The 17161-nt window shown below is 44.0% G+C and overlaps 1 protein-coding gene across 3 annotated transcripts in view; it reads left to right on the forward strand.

The window, feature by feature from the left end:
• The first annotated feature begins 1513 nt into the window (after window positions 1-1513).
• RAB3C (RAB3C, member RAS oncogene family) overlaps window positions 1514-17161 on the forward strand; it is a 140180-nt gene continuing 124532 nt past the window's right edge. Inside the window, exon 1 of one of the 3 annotated variants that reach the window (XM_048504743.1) lies at window positions 1514-1756. In XM_048504743.1, coding sequence (XP_048360700.1) covers window positions 1739-1756 — 18 coding nt within the window. In that variant the 5' untranslated portion in view covers window positions 1514-1738. Of the gene's footprint in view, window positions 1757-2345; window positions 2529-5933; window positions 5939-17161 lie in introns of those variants that run through there. The other 2 variants (XM_048504741.1, XM_048504744.1) reach the window with 2 other exon arrangements.

Genomic DNA, 17161 nt, shown 5'->3' on the forward strand with positions numbered 1-17161 from the left:
AATGGTAGAGCTTGGAAGGATTCCAAAATTAACATCTGGCACTCATGGGATGGCTTTTAATTCTCTGAGCACACCCCTCCTAGAGATATAACATGGAATAGGTGATCCACACTGCTTTTCGCAGATAAGCTCAGGAGAAGGAATATATGGAATTGCTCTATACCGTCAGAGCAGCACTCCATACAGCTGATTGGCATAAACAAACTGGGGATCCGTCTCTTCTCTGCTTGGCTCTGCTGCATGACAACAGGAAGAATTATATCAAAGTCTCAGGAGTGCAGGGATTAGAGATGACACTCCTTCTCTATCCCCCCATGAGAGAGAGAGAGAAAAACACATCAACAAAAAACACTGTGAGAGGAAGGGAAGAAGGCCTGACATTGGATGTCTTTGGCCACTGCAGTTTTATTTTCCACCATCACACCACATTGATGGCATGTGCAGTATAACAGCTGTCTCAGACTTTATGCAGCAGTTGTTTTTGTTAAGACTGTACTGGTGCTAGGCAGCGTTTTCCAGAATATGAAGCGAGATCCAGTGTCTCCCACAGTAAGATGGATCGAATGCTTTCCTATGGCTTAATTCTGGCAGAATGGAGAAAGATTTAACTGAAAAAGAATCCTTGGATGTAAACTATCCAATATGAACTGATTTATCGGCTGTCTCTGAAGTGGCTTACAGAATAAAACAGTGATAACACAGCACCACTGAGGAAAAAAAGACAACCAAAGGCAAATACAATTTGTCTAGCAGCACAAGAGAAAAGCTGTGTTATCAACAATTAGGTCTCTGGAGAAGCGGCACACATAAATTTTCCAAATCAGTAAATAACAGAGAAGCCAGACCTATCATGGACTCTTAACAATACAGTTCTGCAGCACACACTATCAGCAAGGATGTGGCTTAGTTTTTGAAGTTCTTCTGGAATAGGATGGTTTTGCAATGTCACCAGAGAAGGTGTCCTATGCTGTCCCCCTTTGCAAGCCACGCCAAATCATGGGTGTCATTACTAGTGGAACATAAGAAAGTAGCTGTAAAATCTCAGAATCTCTGCTCTGATGCTTTTCAACAGCAGAGGACAACTTAGAAGATGTTGGTGCCTGGTTGTTTTTAAAAGTTCATCTTTACACAGGAATGCTGTAATTTCAGAGTAGAAATGCCTGCAGCTCCAGAACAAAATTTGAACACCGGCAATTTCCCCCTTGGATTGCAAATATATGAAAATAATGCCAGGGACATGCAAATCAATCGCTTGATTGGAGGGACTTGTGGATCTCACAATCCAGAGGGGCTGAAAAGGTCTCTTGCGGGCACTTCCCACGAGTTTCTAACGGCTCTGCTACAACGGAGAGGAAAAAAACCACGAATCTCATTATTCTGCTCACCCGTGGTTTATTGTGGTGATTTGACGGCTGCATTTTATGTAACGTGTTTTGTATAAATAACCCTCGTGCGCCCCCCTCCTCCACCACCTGCTGTTCCGATGCTGAGTTAATTAATGAGAAAGGTGCCTAAAGGGAGGTTCGTGGGGGCTGTGCTCACGCTGGCGCCGCTGCTAGGAAACTCAGCTCTGGGCTGGGATCGCTAAGGCTACTTTCTTCCACCTGCCAGGCGGGAGGGGGGAGGGGAGCCCGCCCGCTTGACTCAGCCCTACCGAGTGTTGGTTCAACCGGCGCTTGTTTGCAGAGCTGTCTCGTTCTGGGGGAAAGTGGAGCGTCCTGCCTTTGGCCAGATCTGAATGGAGCTGTATGGGAAGGTAAGGCCTTTTGGCTTGTTTTTCCGCGGCCTTTCGGCGTCTCTTTGCAAGCTTGCAACTATGCCCTTACACACTAAGGGTAAACGCCTCACAATCTGTATTTGACAACCCAGTCTGGACACCGAACCACAAAAAAGAAAAAGAAAAAAAAAGACCGTGCGAACCTTCCCAAAGAATTCAGAGCCTCTCAGAAAATCCCATTCTGGACGCTTGCAAAAGAAGCTGAGGGTCATTAAACGGTGCTTCTTGTCCCTTTCCCTCTCCAAATTGCGCGCTTCCCATCACTAAGAGAAATTCACTGAAACTTTAGCCCGCTTTCCGGAGAGGAGCGCTCACCCGCCGCTGCAAAACAAGCAGCTCCCCTGGCTTCAGTTTCCATGGAACAATTGCAGAGAGGGGGAGCTGAGGGGCGGAGTGATGGGCGGTGCGAGTGTGGATTTCTGGGAGTTGTAGTTGTAGTGGGGGGCTTCTTCCATCTGATGCGGGTCGGGGAAAGGCGCCCAGTGGCACTACAAGTCCCATAGAACGCTGGTGGCTCCTGAGAAGACGCGGAGGGAGGGGACGATGGACAGCTCCCGGTGCTGATTTCCCCCAGCAGCTGTGCCGGGCGTGCAGGGGAGGTGGACAGCTCCCGGTGCTGATCCCCCCGCAGCTGTGCCGGCCGTGCAGCCTCGGGTTCGTTGCCGCTCCCGCCGCTGGGTTGATCCGAGGCCGGGGAAGCGGGAGAGAGAAGGACGCGTGGCCGACGATGAGGCACGACGCTCCGGTGCAGGTTGGTAAAGCGGAAGGGAACCAGCGAGGAATCCAGAGGGCTGCGGGCTCTTCGGCGCTGGCTCCTCTCGGAAAGTCTCCCGGGCGTTGTATAATTGCTGTTCTTGCCCGCCTCGAGTGCGCGCCTGCCCTCGCCGCTTAGACACTGCCAAAGCGGACTCTGCTTCGGGCAAACAGCGTGCATCATGGTCTCTCCTGACTCTCCCTTCGCCCCGACCTCCTTGTTTGTTCCTTTTGCGTGCGAAAGGCGAGGCGTGAACTCGGGCATTACTGAACTGCGAGTCATCTGAATGACTGCCGGACTGATCCAACGCCTTTGCTCTGACAACCCCGTTTCCTCTTTCTGCGGCTGACTGTTCGCGATTTAGGGCGACAGCAGGGCAGTTTTAATTAGTATTAGCCCCCTGGGGGAAATGCGGAACGACCTTCTGTTTTCGAACCCCTTTCCCGAGCACCGTGGCGACTTTACGCAGGGTCTTGAGAATTTGCTAGTTGAATCGAGGATGTCTGTGCTTCCTAAACTCTTTTGCATGGCGATTAACGACAGTTTTAAGTTTTTAAAAGTTTTCTGTATGAAACGAGCCATTAATTCCAGTCACATCAGTAGCTGCTTGTTTGTTAAAGGAAACATTGGCGGTAATGGAACAAAAAATGGAGAAGGGACTTGTAAAAAATATAGAAGCCCTTTAAAAATGTTTCTGTGTGGAGAGAACTTTTGATCACCATGCAAGAGAAATGGGTAGAGGAATACAATCAGCCCAGATCTTTGTGATTTACAGGACTTTGCAGTGCATTAGTCTAACAGTAAATGTTATTGTTAATTGGTACACAGTAAATTGCCCATCATGTGGCCCGTGGCCTTTCTTATGATTGACATTTAAGTAGAAACTCTTCCACAATAATCTCTCCATTTTAAATTTGGCTAATAGATTTTTACAGCTTTATTATGAACTGTAGACATTTTGCAATGAATCTGTTGACAGGTGTGTTTCCCTTTCTGTGCTGTATTTTGTGACACTATTCTGAACAACTTCAAAGGAAAATGAAATTCCAGCTACAAGCACATGAATTGTTATGTGCTGATGCCTTATAATATCAGGATAGTTGACGTTAGGACTTTTTTTTTACCTTGAAATGTTATTCCCTAAGCCCAATCACTTCCCATATGCTGAAATATAGTCACTATTGAAGGTATAACAAATACAAAAATGTGTTGAAAACATTTCATTCAGTGTCCAAATATGTGAGCATGCCAATAGAACTGAAATGCATATGTGGTGCATTTTCATGTTGTCACTGAAGTATTCCATAACGTATTTGAAATGTAGCACAAGGATTAAAATAAGAACCTGTATTTATCTGCATTACATTTGCTGGGGGGGGGGGGAGTTAATAGAACATTGTCAGAATTAGTGGGGTAGGTTAGTTTGCAATTGGAATAGCCACAGTTGTTGCACTGTTGACATTAACAGTCCTAAACTGAGTTACACCCTCCTAAGCACACTGATATCAGTGAATTTAGAAGGGGTTAACCTTGCTTAGGATCTCAGCATAAGGCTGTGTTCCTGTAAACCTTTACTTGAGAGAAAATTCTCATGGAACTCCAGTTGACTTACTTCTGAGTAAATATGCATTGGATTGGATGTCGTAAGCTTGGAGAAGCAAATTAAATGGTCTTTGAATAATACAAGGAAATGGTCAAAGAGTGCTTTATTTGGCAATGTGTTGACATATAGGCTATTCGGCTATTATACCTCAGGAGGCCAACTCCAGACAGCCAATGCACTTAAAACTGCTTTGCCCCCTTCTTCTTCCCAAGCAACGAAGGCAAAAGAGCTTGTTCTTGACATAAACTGTAGCAACAAATCTGTCAAAAACCAAGTGAGGGGAGAGACACTGAAATAGACTAATAATGTATTTCCCCCATGTTCCATCCATAATTATAATTACAGAGCACCCAGGATCCTCTGAAATATGAAAATGCAATCAGGCAGAGTACTTCAGATTAGCATTTAAAGACCGCAGATTGAAAGGAAGCTCCCTCTTGTCTCCCTGCTCGTCCTTCTCATTCTTGCTGAGCATGTCTGGAATGATTCTTATTAAACCTCCAAGCAATTCCAGATTCCATTACAAGAGTGCCTTGTGATGTGCTGTTAGTTTGCTTTCTGGTGGGTTTTCTTCTTCCAAACAAGATTCACATTTTTGGCAGAGGAGAGATTCTGGACTGACTGAAACTGGTGCTTGGCTGGATCCGATTTCATTTGTTATCAAAAGAAACATGTGAGTTTCCACCATTTTCTGGCCTAAAGCTTCCTGCTGACTTTAAAGAACATTTTATTACTACTTCTCCTTTCCTTACATGTATCTTGACTGTTCCATTAAAAAAATTAATTGAGGAGCTGCTGTTGAGTCTAAGACTGAAATCCCGGGGTGTGGTTTTCCACCCTTTCAACCTATTGGTACGCACATTTGAAAAACAACTGGTAAAGCAGTTTTAGATGCCCTTTTATCAGAATCAATTTCTATTCATACAGGAGGGCTGATTTCCAGTTGCATTTTACCTTCCTTGTGCTTTACCACGCACGTGCCCTTTCAGTCTAGGAGTGTTTCCAGACATCTGCATCTACAGTGATAGTAATCAGTGCAATTCACATGACTTTTTGTCACCCAGAAAAGCATAGCTGGAACTTCTAAATGGGTAGCTGGGTTAGTCTGTAGCAGCAGAATAAAGCAGGAGTCCATGGGCACATTAAGGAAGGACTAACAACATGTATTCCAGAATGCGTTTACTTGGATCCAATGTGGTGTAGTGGTTCAGAGTAGTGGATTCTAATTGGGTGAACCAAGCTTGTTTCTCCACTCCGCCATATGACCTTGGGCTATTCATCATTCTTCAGAACTCTGTCAACCCCACCTACTTCACGAGGGGTCTGTTGTGGAAAGACAAAAGAAAAGAGTTTCCAAGTTGCTTTGATTCCTTATGGTTGAAAGAAGCAGGGGATAAATCCAAACTCATTTTCATCAGAGCTTGCATTGTTAGAGGCACACAGTAACTGGAGAAAACCTGTGGGGTGGATCCAACTGTTCTCGAAGAAGCCTTGCTCCAACATAAGGAGTCTTCCTCCAATTTCAGAAGCTCTTCCATCATTGGGAAATCCACTTAAGTTGGAGGAAACCTTCTTAAGCTGACGTATGATGTCAGCTTAAGAAGGTTTCCTCCAACTTAAGTGGAGGCTTTCCTCAGTGTACTTTCCTCAGTGTACAGTGGAGGCTTTCTTCAGTGTACAGAGGCTTTCCTCAGGCTTTCCTCGGTGGAGGCTTTCCTTTTCTCAATGTACAAACAGAGTAGGGAGGGGAACTACAACATCTAAAATCCCGGAATCCCAGGGACTCCATGTTTTCATTCATGCAGTATTCATTCATTCATTCATTCATTCATTCATTCATTCATTCATTCATTCATTCATTCATTCCATTTTTAGACTGCCCTCCTACAAAGAGCTCAGGGCAGTGTATATCCATATCAGATAGTAAATAGGTAATAGTAAAACCAACCTAATAACAAGTTAGAATTCACAGTTCAACAGTTCCCTACGATAACTGATGGTGACTTATCCCAATCCCATTCCTGCCCATGGGAGACCTAGGTGGTATAAGGGGCCTAATGGTCACCCTGGCTGGCCAAAAGCCTGGCAGAACAGGTCTGTTTTGCAGGCCCTGCAGAAGCTCTGTAGGTCCTGCAGGGCCCTGGTCTCCTTGGGGAGCCTGTACCACCAGCCAGGGCAGCAAAGGCCCTGGCCCTTGTTGAGGCCAGCAGGATCTTTTTTGGGCCGGGGATTTCCAGCAGGTGCTCCTCTGTGGAGTGGAGGGCCCTAGTAGGGCAGTACAGGGAGGTGCCTTTCCTCAGATATGTAGGCCCAATGCCGCTAATGGCCTTAAAGGTCAAAAACAGCACTTAATCCAACCAGTTCAGATGAAGACACTGCTCCTTGCCTCTCCATATAGTTGTGGTCTGTGCAGAGATGTCAGATATCTTCCAAGATATCCTAAAACAGTTGAGTGTTGTACAGCTGATTTACACTTGTATGATCAGTACTGAACACCTTGTCACTCAGTGACTTATTGTTCCCCACTTGTCTCCACTGAAAACAGTGCCTTTGAGGTGGCATAGGGAGATAGCAAATCTCTCGCTACAGTCTGTGCTCTGGATTAGCCATTTCACATGAGCAAGCCATCACCAGTTTCACTCATCCTCTGAGCCTCCTTATCTCATTGTGATCCTCTAATATGTATGTGGGGGGGACCCATCATTCAAAACATTAATCTAATCTGTTAAGAGCTGAAATGTGACTTCTGAAATCCAGCAGTCTGCTCTTAAATAGGGCGAAGACCGCGATTGGCAGATTTGTCCATGATGTCATAAAATTCTTCCCATTCAGTATGAAATTCTCCCCACTAATTGTTCCCCAACAACAAGCTTGAGATGGAGAAAGGCTGCAGCTTAGTGGCTGAGCATCTGCGGCTCAATGGCAGAGAAGCTGTGGCTTGAAAGGGCGAAGGCTGTGGCATCTCTAATTAAAAAGACCAAGCTGCAGATCGTGGGAGAGAGCTGGGAACTTGGAGTGCTCCTGCCAATCCGAGTAGCCAGTACTGACCTGGATGAACCAATGGACTGATTCAGTGTAAGTCAGCTTCAGGTGGGTTCATCTGCTTTGCATGTAGATGGTTCCAGGTTCAACCCCAGCATCTCTTCTTTCTTTCTTTCTTTCTTTCTTTCTTTCTTTCTTTCTTTCTTTCTTTCTTTCTTTCTTTCTTTCTTTCTTTCTTTCTTTCTTTCTTTCTTTCTTTCTTTCTTTCTTTCTTTCTTTCTTTCTTTCTTACATTGGTTTTAATACCCCACTCCTCTCCTTTCCAGCTTGGGGAGACATACAATAATCACATAAACTAGGGGTCTCCAACCTGCGACTCTCCAGATGTTCATGAACTACAATTCCCATCAGCGTCTGCCAGCATGGCCATGGCCAATTGGCCATGCTGGCAGGGGCTGATGGGATTTGTAGTCCATGAACACCTGGAGAGTCGCAGGTTGCAGACCCCTGAAATAAACAATAACAGCATCTAAACATCCAGTAAATACAATAAATGCCTATAAACATCTAATGAATATAACACAATATTACCAAGTGATGTTTACTTCCAAACCAGCACAACCACAAAACCACCGCTCTAAAGGAACCTAAATGACTAAAGGCAAAGATGACAATAACAATGTTTAAATGGTTCGTGGTCAAAAGATTGCATAATCGGGGATGTCAAATACCTTGATCTGAGACCTGGAGAATGGATGGCAGTCTGTTCAGACAATACTGACGTTGTCTGCATCCACACATTGTTAAATGTTGTTATTGTTGCACAATAAATAATTCACAGCTGGGCTTTCTTGGATTGATAAGGCAATCCCTTGGCATACAACTGCTGCAGTGCAACAATAGTACAGTATCCAGTGACGTGTGGGTGCAGCAGATAGGCCAGTGGTCTGATTCAGTATAAAAGCAGTTTCATGTGTTCCTACAGTGAGCAGTTTAGGGGCTTTGTGGACATCCAGCATCAGATGTGAACCTTATGCACATTACAAGTCAAATTTGATCCATGTGAGAAATCATAAATGCTGTCATAACTACTATGCTCATTTAACAGTATTTTGATCACTTTTTTGGGGGGGGGATCCTATTGGAATAGCTGCCTGACTTTTGTTAGGAGCAACCTTTTAGGATAGGTTTGTAGTTGACACAGCAACTCTAACATGACAGGTTGGCTGGATGTTGTTAGATACAGAATGGCTCTTCAGCTTAAACCGTTCTATGTACCACTGGAGGTAATGCATGCCTGTAGGTCTGGTAGAATTTTGTAAGAGACGGCATACCGAAAAGAGATCCTCTCAGATTATTTGCACTAGGACCAAGTCAGAGTGTTGTACTGGCTAACCAAGTTGCACCTAAGTACATTTATATCTTTCCTTTAGACGTATCTTCTTGCATCAAGCACTCTCAACAGTTCAGTGCTGTCTTATTGTAATCTCTGAACAACTCTGTAAAATAGATCAGTATTATTACCCCCACATTGCACAGGGAGAGCTGAGGCTAAAGAATAGTAATTTGGCTGAGGCCTTTGGGGAGAGGCAAGGTTGTGGCTGCAAACTTCATGTTTTGTAGCTCAGTCTCTGGCTTTACTAACCCACATGGATGCCATAATCCCATGAATCTCAAGATGAGTTTCTTGAGGAAGAATGGAACACAAGAGGAATTAGTTAAATAGTAACTAATTAGTTAAATAGTCTTCAAGTCTATCTACTCTGAACAGTATACTTTATTCTCAAGATTATGACTGGTTAAGATTATCTTCTTAAGAAGGCTAATGGATCTGCCCTAGAAAGGCAGAGCTTGTATTTTCAGCTGATTTCAAACATTCCTGTGATCCTCTCCAGAGATCCTAACCAAGGCACCTTACATGGTAAAAGATATAACTTCATAAATGTTGACAATTGGTAAGCCATTAAAATGGTAGTATGAAAAATTCAGCATTGAAAATGCAATCAAAGCATAAACAGAGAATAAAAGGTTTTGCAGTTTAATGTCTCATAAAATAGAAGCAGACTATTAAGACTACGTTAAAAGATCAACCCCTTAATTAAAAAGCTTGGTTAAAAAGAAAGTTTGGGCTTGGCATGTAATAGAGAGTGAGGGAAGCGCCAGGAGAGCTTTGTGGAGAAGTGCATTCTAAAGGTGAGTTTGCCACCTCCCCACTTGTGAATGCAGTGGCAAAGAAAGCAGGGCTTGTGAAGGAAATCTTACTTGATAAGCTGGACAGTAATGGAAGGAGACTGAGACAATCCCTCGAGTTACCCTGGAGAGCCAGCGTGGTGTAGTGGTTAAAAGCAGGTGCACTCTAATCTGGAGAACCGGTTTTGATTCCCCACTCTGCCACTTAAGATGTGGAGGCTTATCTGGTGAACCAGATTAGCTTGTGCACATGCCAGCTGGGTGAGCTTGGGCTAGCCACAGTTCTTTGGAGCTCTCTCAGCCTCACCCACCTCACAGGGTGTTTGTTGTTGTGTGTGTGTGGGGGGGAGGGAACGGAAAGGACATTGAAAGCCCCTTTGAGTCTCCTAAAGGGGGATATAAATCCAAAATCTTCCTCTTCTTCCCTTCCAAGCTGTTTAGGGTCTTAAAGGGAAGTGCCAATACTTTGTATTGTGTCCACCCAGAAACAAATGCGGAGTGAGCAAAGATATTTCAGCACTAGGGATCTCCTCCACTTGCAAAGCAAACATGCATGGCAACTTGGTTACTTGCCATAATATGAATATAACTATTAGAGTTTGGATTTATACCCCACCTTTCTCTCCTGTAAGGAGACTCAAGGTGGCTTACAAGCTCCTTTCCCTTCCTCTCCCCACAACAGACACCTTGTGAGGTAGGTGGGGCTGAGAGAATTCTGAAGGACTGTGTCTAGTCCAAGGTCACCCAGCAGGAATGTAGGAATGCGGAGACACATTTAGTTCACCAGATAAGCCTTCTGCCACTCAGGTGAAGGCGTGGGGAATCAAACCCAGTTCTCCAGATTAGAATCCACCTCCTTTAAACCACTATACCACGCTGGGTATTCATTGGGTATGACAAACTGCCCAGGATTGGGGTTAGATGTCAAGTTCACCAGTGATTTATTGTCTAACTACAGACAGCCATTTTCCACATAAGAACCACTTTTTTAAAACTTCGCTGTGGTTGTCTATGAGAATGTGGGTCATCAGTTGTCTGCAGCATCTTGACAAGTGATAAGATGATTCCGACAAAACCACACCATTTCTGCCAGTTTTAGGAACATGGTAAAATTTTCTTCACAGCTTGGTTGGATTCTACAGAAAACTGTGATTGCCCTGTGGTTTCTGTTGCTGCCTGAGAATTTGCAGGCATCCACCAAATGGCCAATGGCTGCCTATAGTCAGTGTAAGACATGGCATCAGACGGAAGAGAAATCAAGAACATACAATCACAGCGCTTATCGCTAATTGCCGAAACTTCACTGCTATTACAAGGTCTCTAAGCACATCTGGCTATTAATAATTGAGGAAAAGCAAAAAGGCTGCACAGCAAACTTTCAGACGTGAATAGTTATGGTACATCAAAGAGCCTGTTGGAGCTGTTCCGAGCTGTTCCTCCAGGCCTATAGTTGAAGAGAGCAAAGGTATGTCCCATCTTAGCTGACCTCCTTCTCTTTCCCTTCCCTTGTCTGTGCCGTATTGTGATCATTGTATTTGACAGTGGAATGTACTACCTCAGAGTGTGGTGGAGTCTCCTTCTTTGCAGGTTTTTAAAGAGAGGCTGGATTGCCATCTGTCAGGAGTGCATTGATTGTGTGTTCCTGCATTGCAGGGGGTTAGACTTGATGGCCCTTGGGGTCTCTTCCAACTCTATGATTCTATGTGTGAAGGTTTAAGGTTGGGAATTATCTGGAGACTACTCTACTCTAGTTCCTTAGCACCACTGTATATATAGGCCTTAGTGCATATAGTATTAATTTATTGTATATTGTAAGTTTATTATTTTTAAATATTGCAATGCCTCTCTGAGCTCATTGTGGTGGGGGAGAGTGGGGTAAAATTGCATAAATAAATGAACACACAAACATATCAAGAACAACCTCTAAAAGGCTCTGTAATTCATGTCTGCAATGGCCAACTGGAGATGCAAACTACCCACCACTGATAGGAGAATTCCCACCAAAATGTCTAAAAGGAGGGACTAGTTATTCATAGTGGGTGGAATGCAAATATTTTCCGTACATTTAAAAACAGGCTGGAAAGCACTTGGAAAATACCTGGCTCAGCTCATCACTTTTACGCCTAATCATAATTTCCTTTGGCGTAGAAAAAAGGTTGTAAATTAGGTCTGCAGACACAAACAATCCCATCCGGTTAAAAAAGCTGATGAGTCATAGAAGAAAAAGTCCACTTTATTTCTAAAATGTCATAAATATGCCATGTCAGAGAAACAGACTTTCTGTCTGGGTTGAGTTCCCCGGACCTTCAGGCTCCCAACAAATGCAATTTCAACCTTTGAGCCCTGATTCACCACAAGGTCTTCCATACCTGAATCTGCCGAAGAATAGCCCCTGTCATGCATATTTTACTATATCACTGCTATAAATCATTTGTAAGAAAGACGACCACACCTTTTATACTTTTTAAAAATCCCAGCCTTTCCCAAAGGTGCTAGGGGGCAGCAGAGCCAGTTTCCTCTGACTATTTTGCCCTCAACAACCCTGAGAGGAGGGAGGTATGTTAGGCTGAGAGAGCGGGACTGGCCCAGAGTCAACCAGTGAGCAAACGTGCTGAGAGGGGATTTGAACCCAGAGTGTCCAGGGTCCTGTTTAAAAGTTTTATTTCACCATGTAGTAGGGCTGCCTGCCTCCAAGCTGGCCATCCCGGTCTGCTGCATCAGATTGGAGATTGAGGATTCAAAAGCAGGACTAAGATTTAAGAAGGCACTCTAAACCAGTGGTTCTCAACCTTCCTAATGCCGTGACCCTTTAATACAGTTCCTCATGTTGTGGTGACCCCCAACCCTAACATTATTTGTCTCTCGGTTCCTAAGACCATTGGAAAAAATGGTCTTAGGCGACCCCTGTGAAAGGGCCGCTCAACCCCCAAAGGGGTCACGACCCACAGGTTGAGAACCGCTGCTCTAAACATTAATCTTAACACAAGGTTCTTCTACAGTCCATTCCCCCCCTCTCCTGAGAGCATTGTCTACATGAAGGAAACAGTTAAAGTGGAACGTTCCACCAATCTGAGTTTTCAAGCCATAAGAGTAATGGTGGCAGATGTGAGTCAAAGGTGGGGTGAATCCAGAGAAGGGCCACATCAAGAGACTGGCTCCCTCCCTCCCTCCCTCCCTTCCCTCCCTCCGCCCCCCACCCCCATGAGTTTGAGAAGGTTTGTTTCTGCCTGCCCAATATGTGTATGAGTTTTTGCAGCTCTGTTCTACAGAAGGTTAAATTCAGGGTTTAAAAAGAAGATCAAAAGTGATGCTTGAGGCCGGGGAGGGGGGGGGGGATGATCCGTTGTTGGCATTGTTCCCTTTGAATGCCAGGGAGCAATTTCCTCAACATCGCTTTCTTTCTTCATTAAATTTTTATGAACGTATTTCACCACAGTGAATCCCAAACAGCATAATAACGCTTGTAATTGTTAGCGATTCGAATCATCACTGTATTATTTATAAAGGATCAAACTACTTCATGTATGATGTGAACTGTTTGCAAAGACAGAACATCTCACTGAGTTCAGGGGGACTTTCTGGTAAATGTGCCTTACTTTTTTTTTCTTGGGGTACAGACAATGTATAAGTACACACACACACACACACACACACACACGTACAAATTGTTTGCCCTGGCAACCAGAAAAATACAAGCCAAAGCTTTATCTGAAGGGCAAAATATTTTAGTGGGAAAAGTACTTTGATATTTAGTTCTTTTAATGGCTGTGTACGAGTTATGGTTTATTTTCTTGTGAGTGATTGTAATGACTTTGGCTACATGCAATCAATACTATCATATCATATAATATCTACCCAACATCATACACCTGACGTGTTTTAGCTCAAAAAAGCTTATGCTACAATAAATGTGGCTCCAGGATGCCACAAGCCTCTTGGTTGGTGTGGTGCACAAAAGTCTCTCCCAGCAATTGGCCACCACTGAGAAAATCTATGTGGTCTGTTCACAGAAGATGAAGAAGAAGAGAAGAGTTTGGATTTCTACCCCACCTTTCTCTTCTGTGAAAGAGCTTACAAACTCCTTTCCTTTCCACACCCTACAACAGACACCTTGTGAGGTAGGCAGGATTGAGAGAGTTCTGAAAGAACTGTGATTGGTCCAAGGTCACCCAGCAAGCTTCATGTGCAGGAGCAGGGGAACAAATCCAGCTCGCCAAATAGGAATCCGCCACTCATGTGGAGAAGTGGGGAATCAAACCCAGATTAGAGTCCACTGCTCTTAACCAGTACACCACACTGTCTCTCTTAGATGATGGTAAGGCCCAAAGCATTGCCCTAAGCATGCACTCTGGAACATTTCTCCACCCAGAATCCCCCTGCAACAGGCAAGGATTCACAGAGAATACATGAAGCTGCCATTTATTGAGTCAGTCCAGTTGTTCTCCAGGTCCTTCATGTCACATGGCCTGATCTTTTTAATTGTACATGCTGGAGGTACATGAATCTGGGACCTTCTGACTGCAAATGAGATGCCCCACCACCAAGTCATGGTCCTTCCACTAATATTTGGTCCATGGAAAATAGTCAGGGGCTCCTTAACAGAGTAGTCAATGAAGAAAGAATTTCCTCAAAAGAAGAACATTTCAAATGCATTAGTATATGTTGTGTCTTACACCTTCCCATGAAACATTTGAACTCCTAGTCTATATTTGTGCAGCCTAGGCTGGCCGTAGCACCAGAGAAAACAGTCACAAGTTTTTTTTTCACTCTGACATCTCCTTTGTTCTTCATTCTCTCTGGTATTCACTAAGGATTAGCAGATGGTGTTTGCAGCCCCACCTGGCTCCAAATCCAATCCAATTCAAATCCAAATCCAATCCAATTCAAATTTAGGGAATTTTCCCTTCAAGGCACAAACCTTTTGTTAAGGGCCTGTAATAAGCATAGTATTCTGTGGTGTCATCTAAAATAAGCTCAGGATTTATATGTTTCTGTGGTTATTCCTTTCTCTCCCCTCCCCCCCCCCGCCTCCTTTCACATATTCTTGACGCAGCAGGTTGTAGAGCTGTGTTCATCCCCCTCCACCTTTCTTGCACTGGCTGAGGTCTGGTCTGCAAAGTTGGGTTCATGACAGATCAGAACAGTGTTTCCTCCTGTCTCACACACTGGCTAGCTAGTTACTCTGGAGGGCCAACAATAAAGCATAGAGGCCAAGGCCTTCCCCTGATGTTGCCTCCTAGCACTGGGATTCAGAGGTTCCCTTTAGGCACCGTGGCTACTAGCCACGAATGGAGATGTCTCCCATGAACTTGTTTAATTCTTGTGTAAAGCCATCTACGGTTCAAACAGCACCAGAACTCATTGGGTAATTTTAAGCATGCCACTGTTTTTCAGGCTCATTTCCCACACCCCTTCCACTTGTACCAATAGTACTGAGCTACCTTACATGGTTGCTGTAAAAAATAGTGAAGTAATGTATGCATAGCAAAAGTACTATATGCTAATTATCCTCTAGTGAAATTTTCTGCCTGGTTCCATGATGAATATGAATTATTTTCTTGTTTTTAGATATAAAATAGAAAAACAAAGTTGAATAAAGAGCTTTAAAAAGATTTCCTTCTACTTTATCTCCCTGACATCTGTACTGAACTATCCTTGCAACATTAGCTCAGTAATGTATTAATATAGCATTAAGTCCTTTATTTGGAGAACAAGAAAATAGGATACTAAAAGCCAGAGACCATGTTAGAAACTCAATTAGAAGCCTGCTCGCTGCACACGAGCCCCACTGCGTTGAATGGGACTCGCTCTCACGTAAAGTGGTTATAAGATTACAGCTGAGCAGTCTGGTCCTCCTATTCACAGAGGACTCTGCATAGAACTGCAGTCTAAGACGGAAAGGCACAACTTCGTAATGGAAAGGATGCTGGCAAAAAACATATTGGAAAGCACATGTATCAGACTGAAAACCAGTGTTGTGAAATAGATTGTGCTGGAGTTGGGAAGTGAGACCCGAGTTCAGGTTCCTGCCTTCCCTATAGACTTATTGTTAGGATGATGAAAGAGAAGCCCGTCCATGCTGCTTTTTGCTCCATAACAAGGACTCATCATTACAGTCAAGCAAACAAACCCATACATTTTTTCTTCTTGGCAGGGGGTCTTAGTTCATATAAATCCAAATAGCTTTAAAGTGAGGTTGTGAGATAACCTATATACCAAATGGCCACCTGCCTCCACTCACCAAATCCTTCCTGTTATGGAGTGCAAGTATATGCATTTATAAGCCTTCTAGGTCCTGTTTTGTTCCTAAAATCATAGACTCATAGAATTAGAAAAGACCACAAGGACCATCAATCCAACCCCAGCCATGAAGGCATACGAAGTCAAAGCATCCCTAACAGATGGCCATCCAGCCTCTGCTGAAAAACCTCCATTCTTCACAATGCAATCCTAAACAGAGTTAATGTGCTTAGGTAGTCATGATGCTGTTTAGGACTGTGCTAGTCAAACATACCAATGCAAAAATAACTTTTTGCTCCCCATTCCCTGCCATACATTGATTAGAATGACACCCAAATCACCTTCTTCGTTCATCCTCTTTCGCAGCAATACATAAGGGCTTGTGCTGCTTTTGACAGCAATTAATTTTGATTGCAGCAAGCCCTCTTGAGGAACTCTTACTTAACACTTCTCCGGATGTAGTGCTTGTTCACACTGTGCTGAGTAACGAATCTTAATGTCTTCTGGATTGGCTTACAGTACTTCTGAAGGATTAACATTCCCTTAAATTGTACGCTTTACAGCTGATATTCTGGGAAGTGGAAATTGGAGTGCTGGATAAATGACCTCTTTAGGATCTTGGTAAATTTGTTGTCCAGGCTTAGGACCCTTACATCTGTATTCAGTTTATTTTATGCTGCTTTTAAAAAAATCTGTTCCAATAATAATCTAATAATACAACCCTCACCACATGAAGAGACAAATAATAATCCAATAATACAACCATCACCACATGAAGGGACAAAATACAATAGATCAGAAATACATCTGACTTCAGAGGTAAAGAAATTACTTCCAAATTATCCAGGGGAATTCATCTTTGTAGTCTGCAGATGAGCTGTAATTCATGGGATCCCTACAAGTCCCACCTGGAGGCTGGAATCCCTACAACCATGGAGACCCAGTGCTAGTCATAGGAAAGCCAATAGTTTGACAATACACTGTAGTTTCATTTGCTCGGCAGAATGTATTCCAAACTTGCTGTTCCTCCAATGGAAAGGCATTTCATTGGTGGAAAGTGGCAGTGGTTTCTACTGATTCTATCCTGCCACTTCTGGCCCCCAGTTTGCTCTCTGTGCTGCTCCCAAGGATCCACCAATTCCTTTCGGCACAGGCCAATGAAAGCGGGGGAAAGGCGGGTTATATGAACTCACCTTCACCCCACCCTCTTCACCCTCACCCCACCCTGTGGACAGCCAGTGTGTTGGCTGGGGCTCGTGCCTTTGCACAAAGGTGCTTTTGTTTTCCTCCCTTGCAGGACCAACTGCCCCAGCCATGATACATCCCATTTCCCCTGTGTGGCTCCGCAGATGGGAGCTGGAAAAGGGGGTTGTGAGAATGATGTTATGTGTGATTCTCGTGTTTTAATGCGGCCATTCGCTCAGCCGCAACTGTGAACCACGTTAAAATAAAAGAATTGCACATAACATGATTCTCAAAAAACCTGGGTTTGGGAGGGGGGGGGATGTGGAGCAGATCCGTGTTAGAATCAGGATCCCTGCGAAGTTTCACCCTAACCTGGGTTTTTTATTGGTGTTATCCTGGTTTAATTGGCCAGTGCGGAAAGGGCCTTTAT

The sequence above is a fragment of the Sphaerodactylus townsendi genome, linkage group LG07 (genome assembly GCF_021028975.2).
Source record: "Sphaerodactylus townsendi isolate TG3544 linkage group LG07, MPM_Stown_v2.3, whole genome shotgun sequence".
NCBI lineage: Eukaryota > Metazoa > Chordata > Lepidosauria > Squamata > Sphaerodactylidae > Sphaerodactylus > Sphaerodactylus townsendi.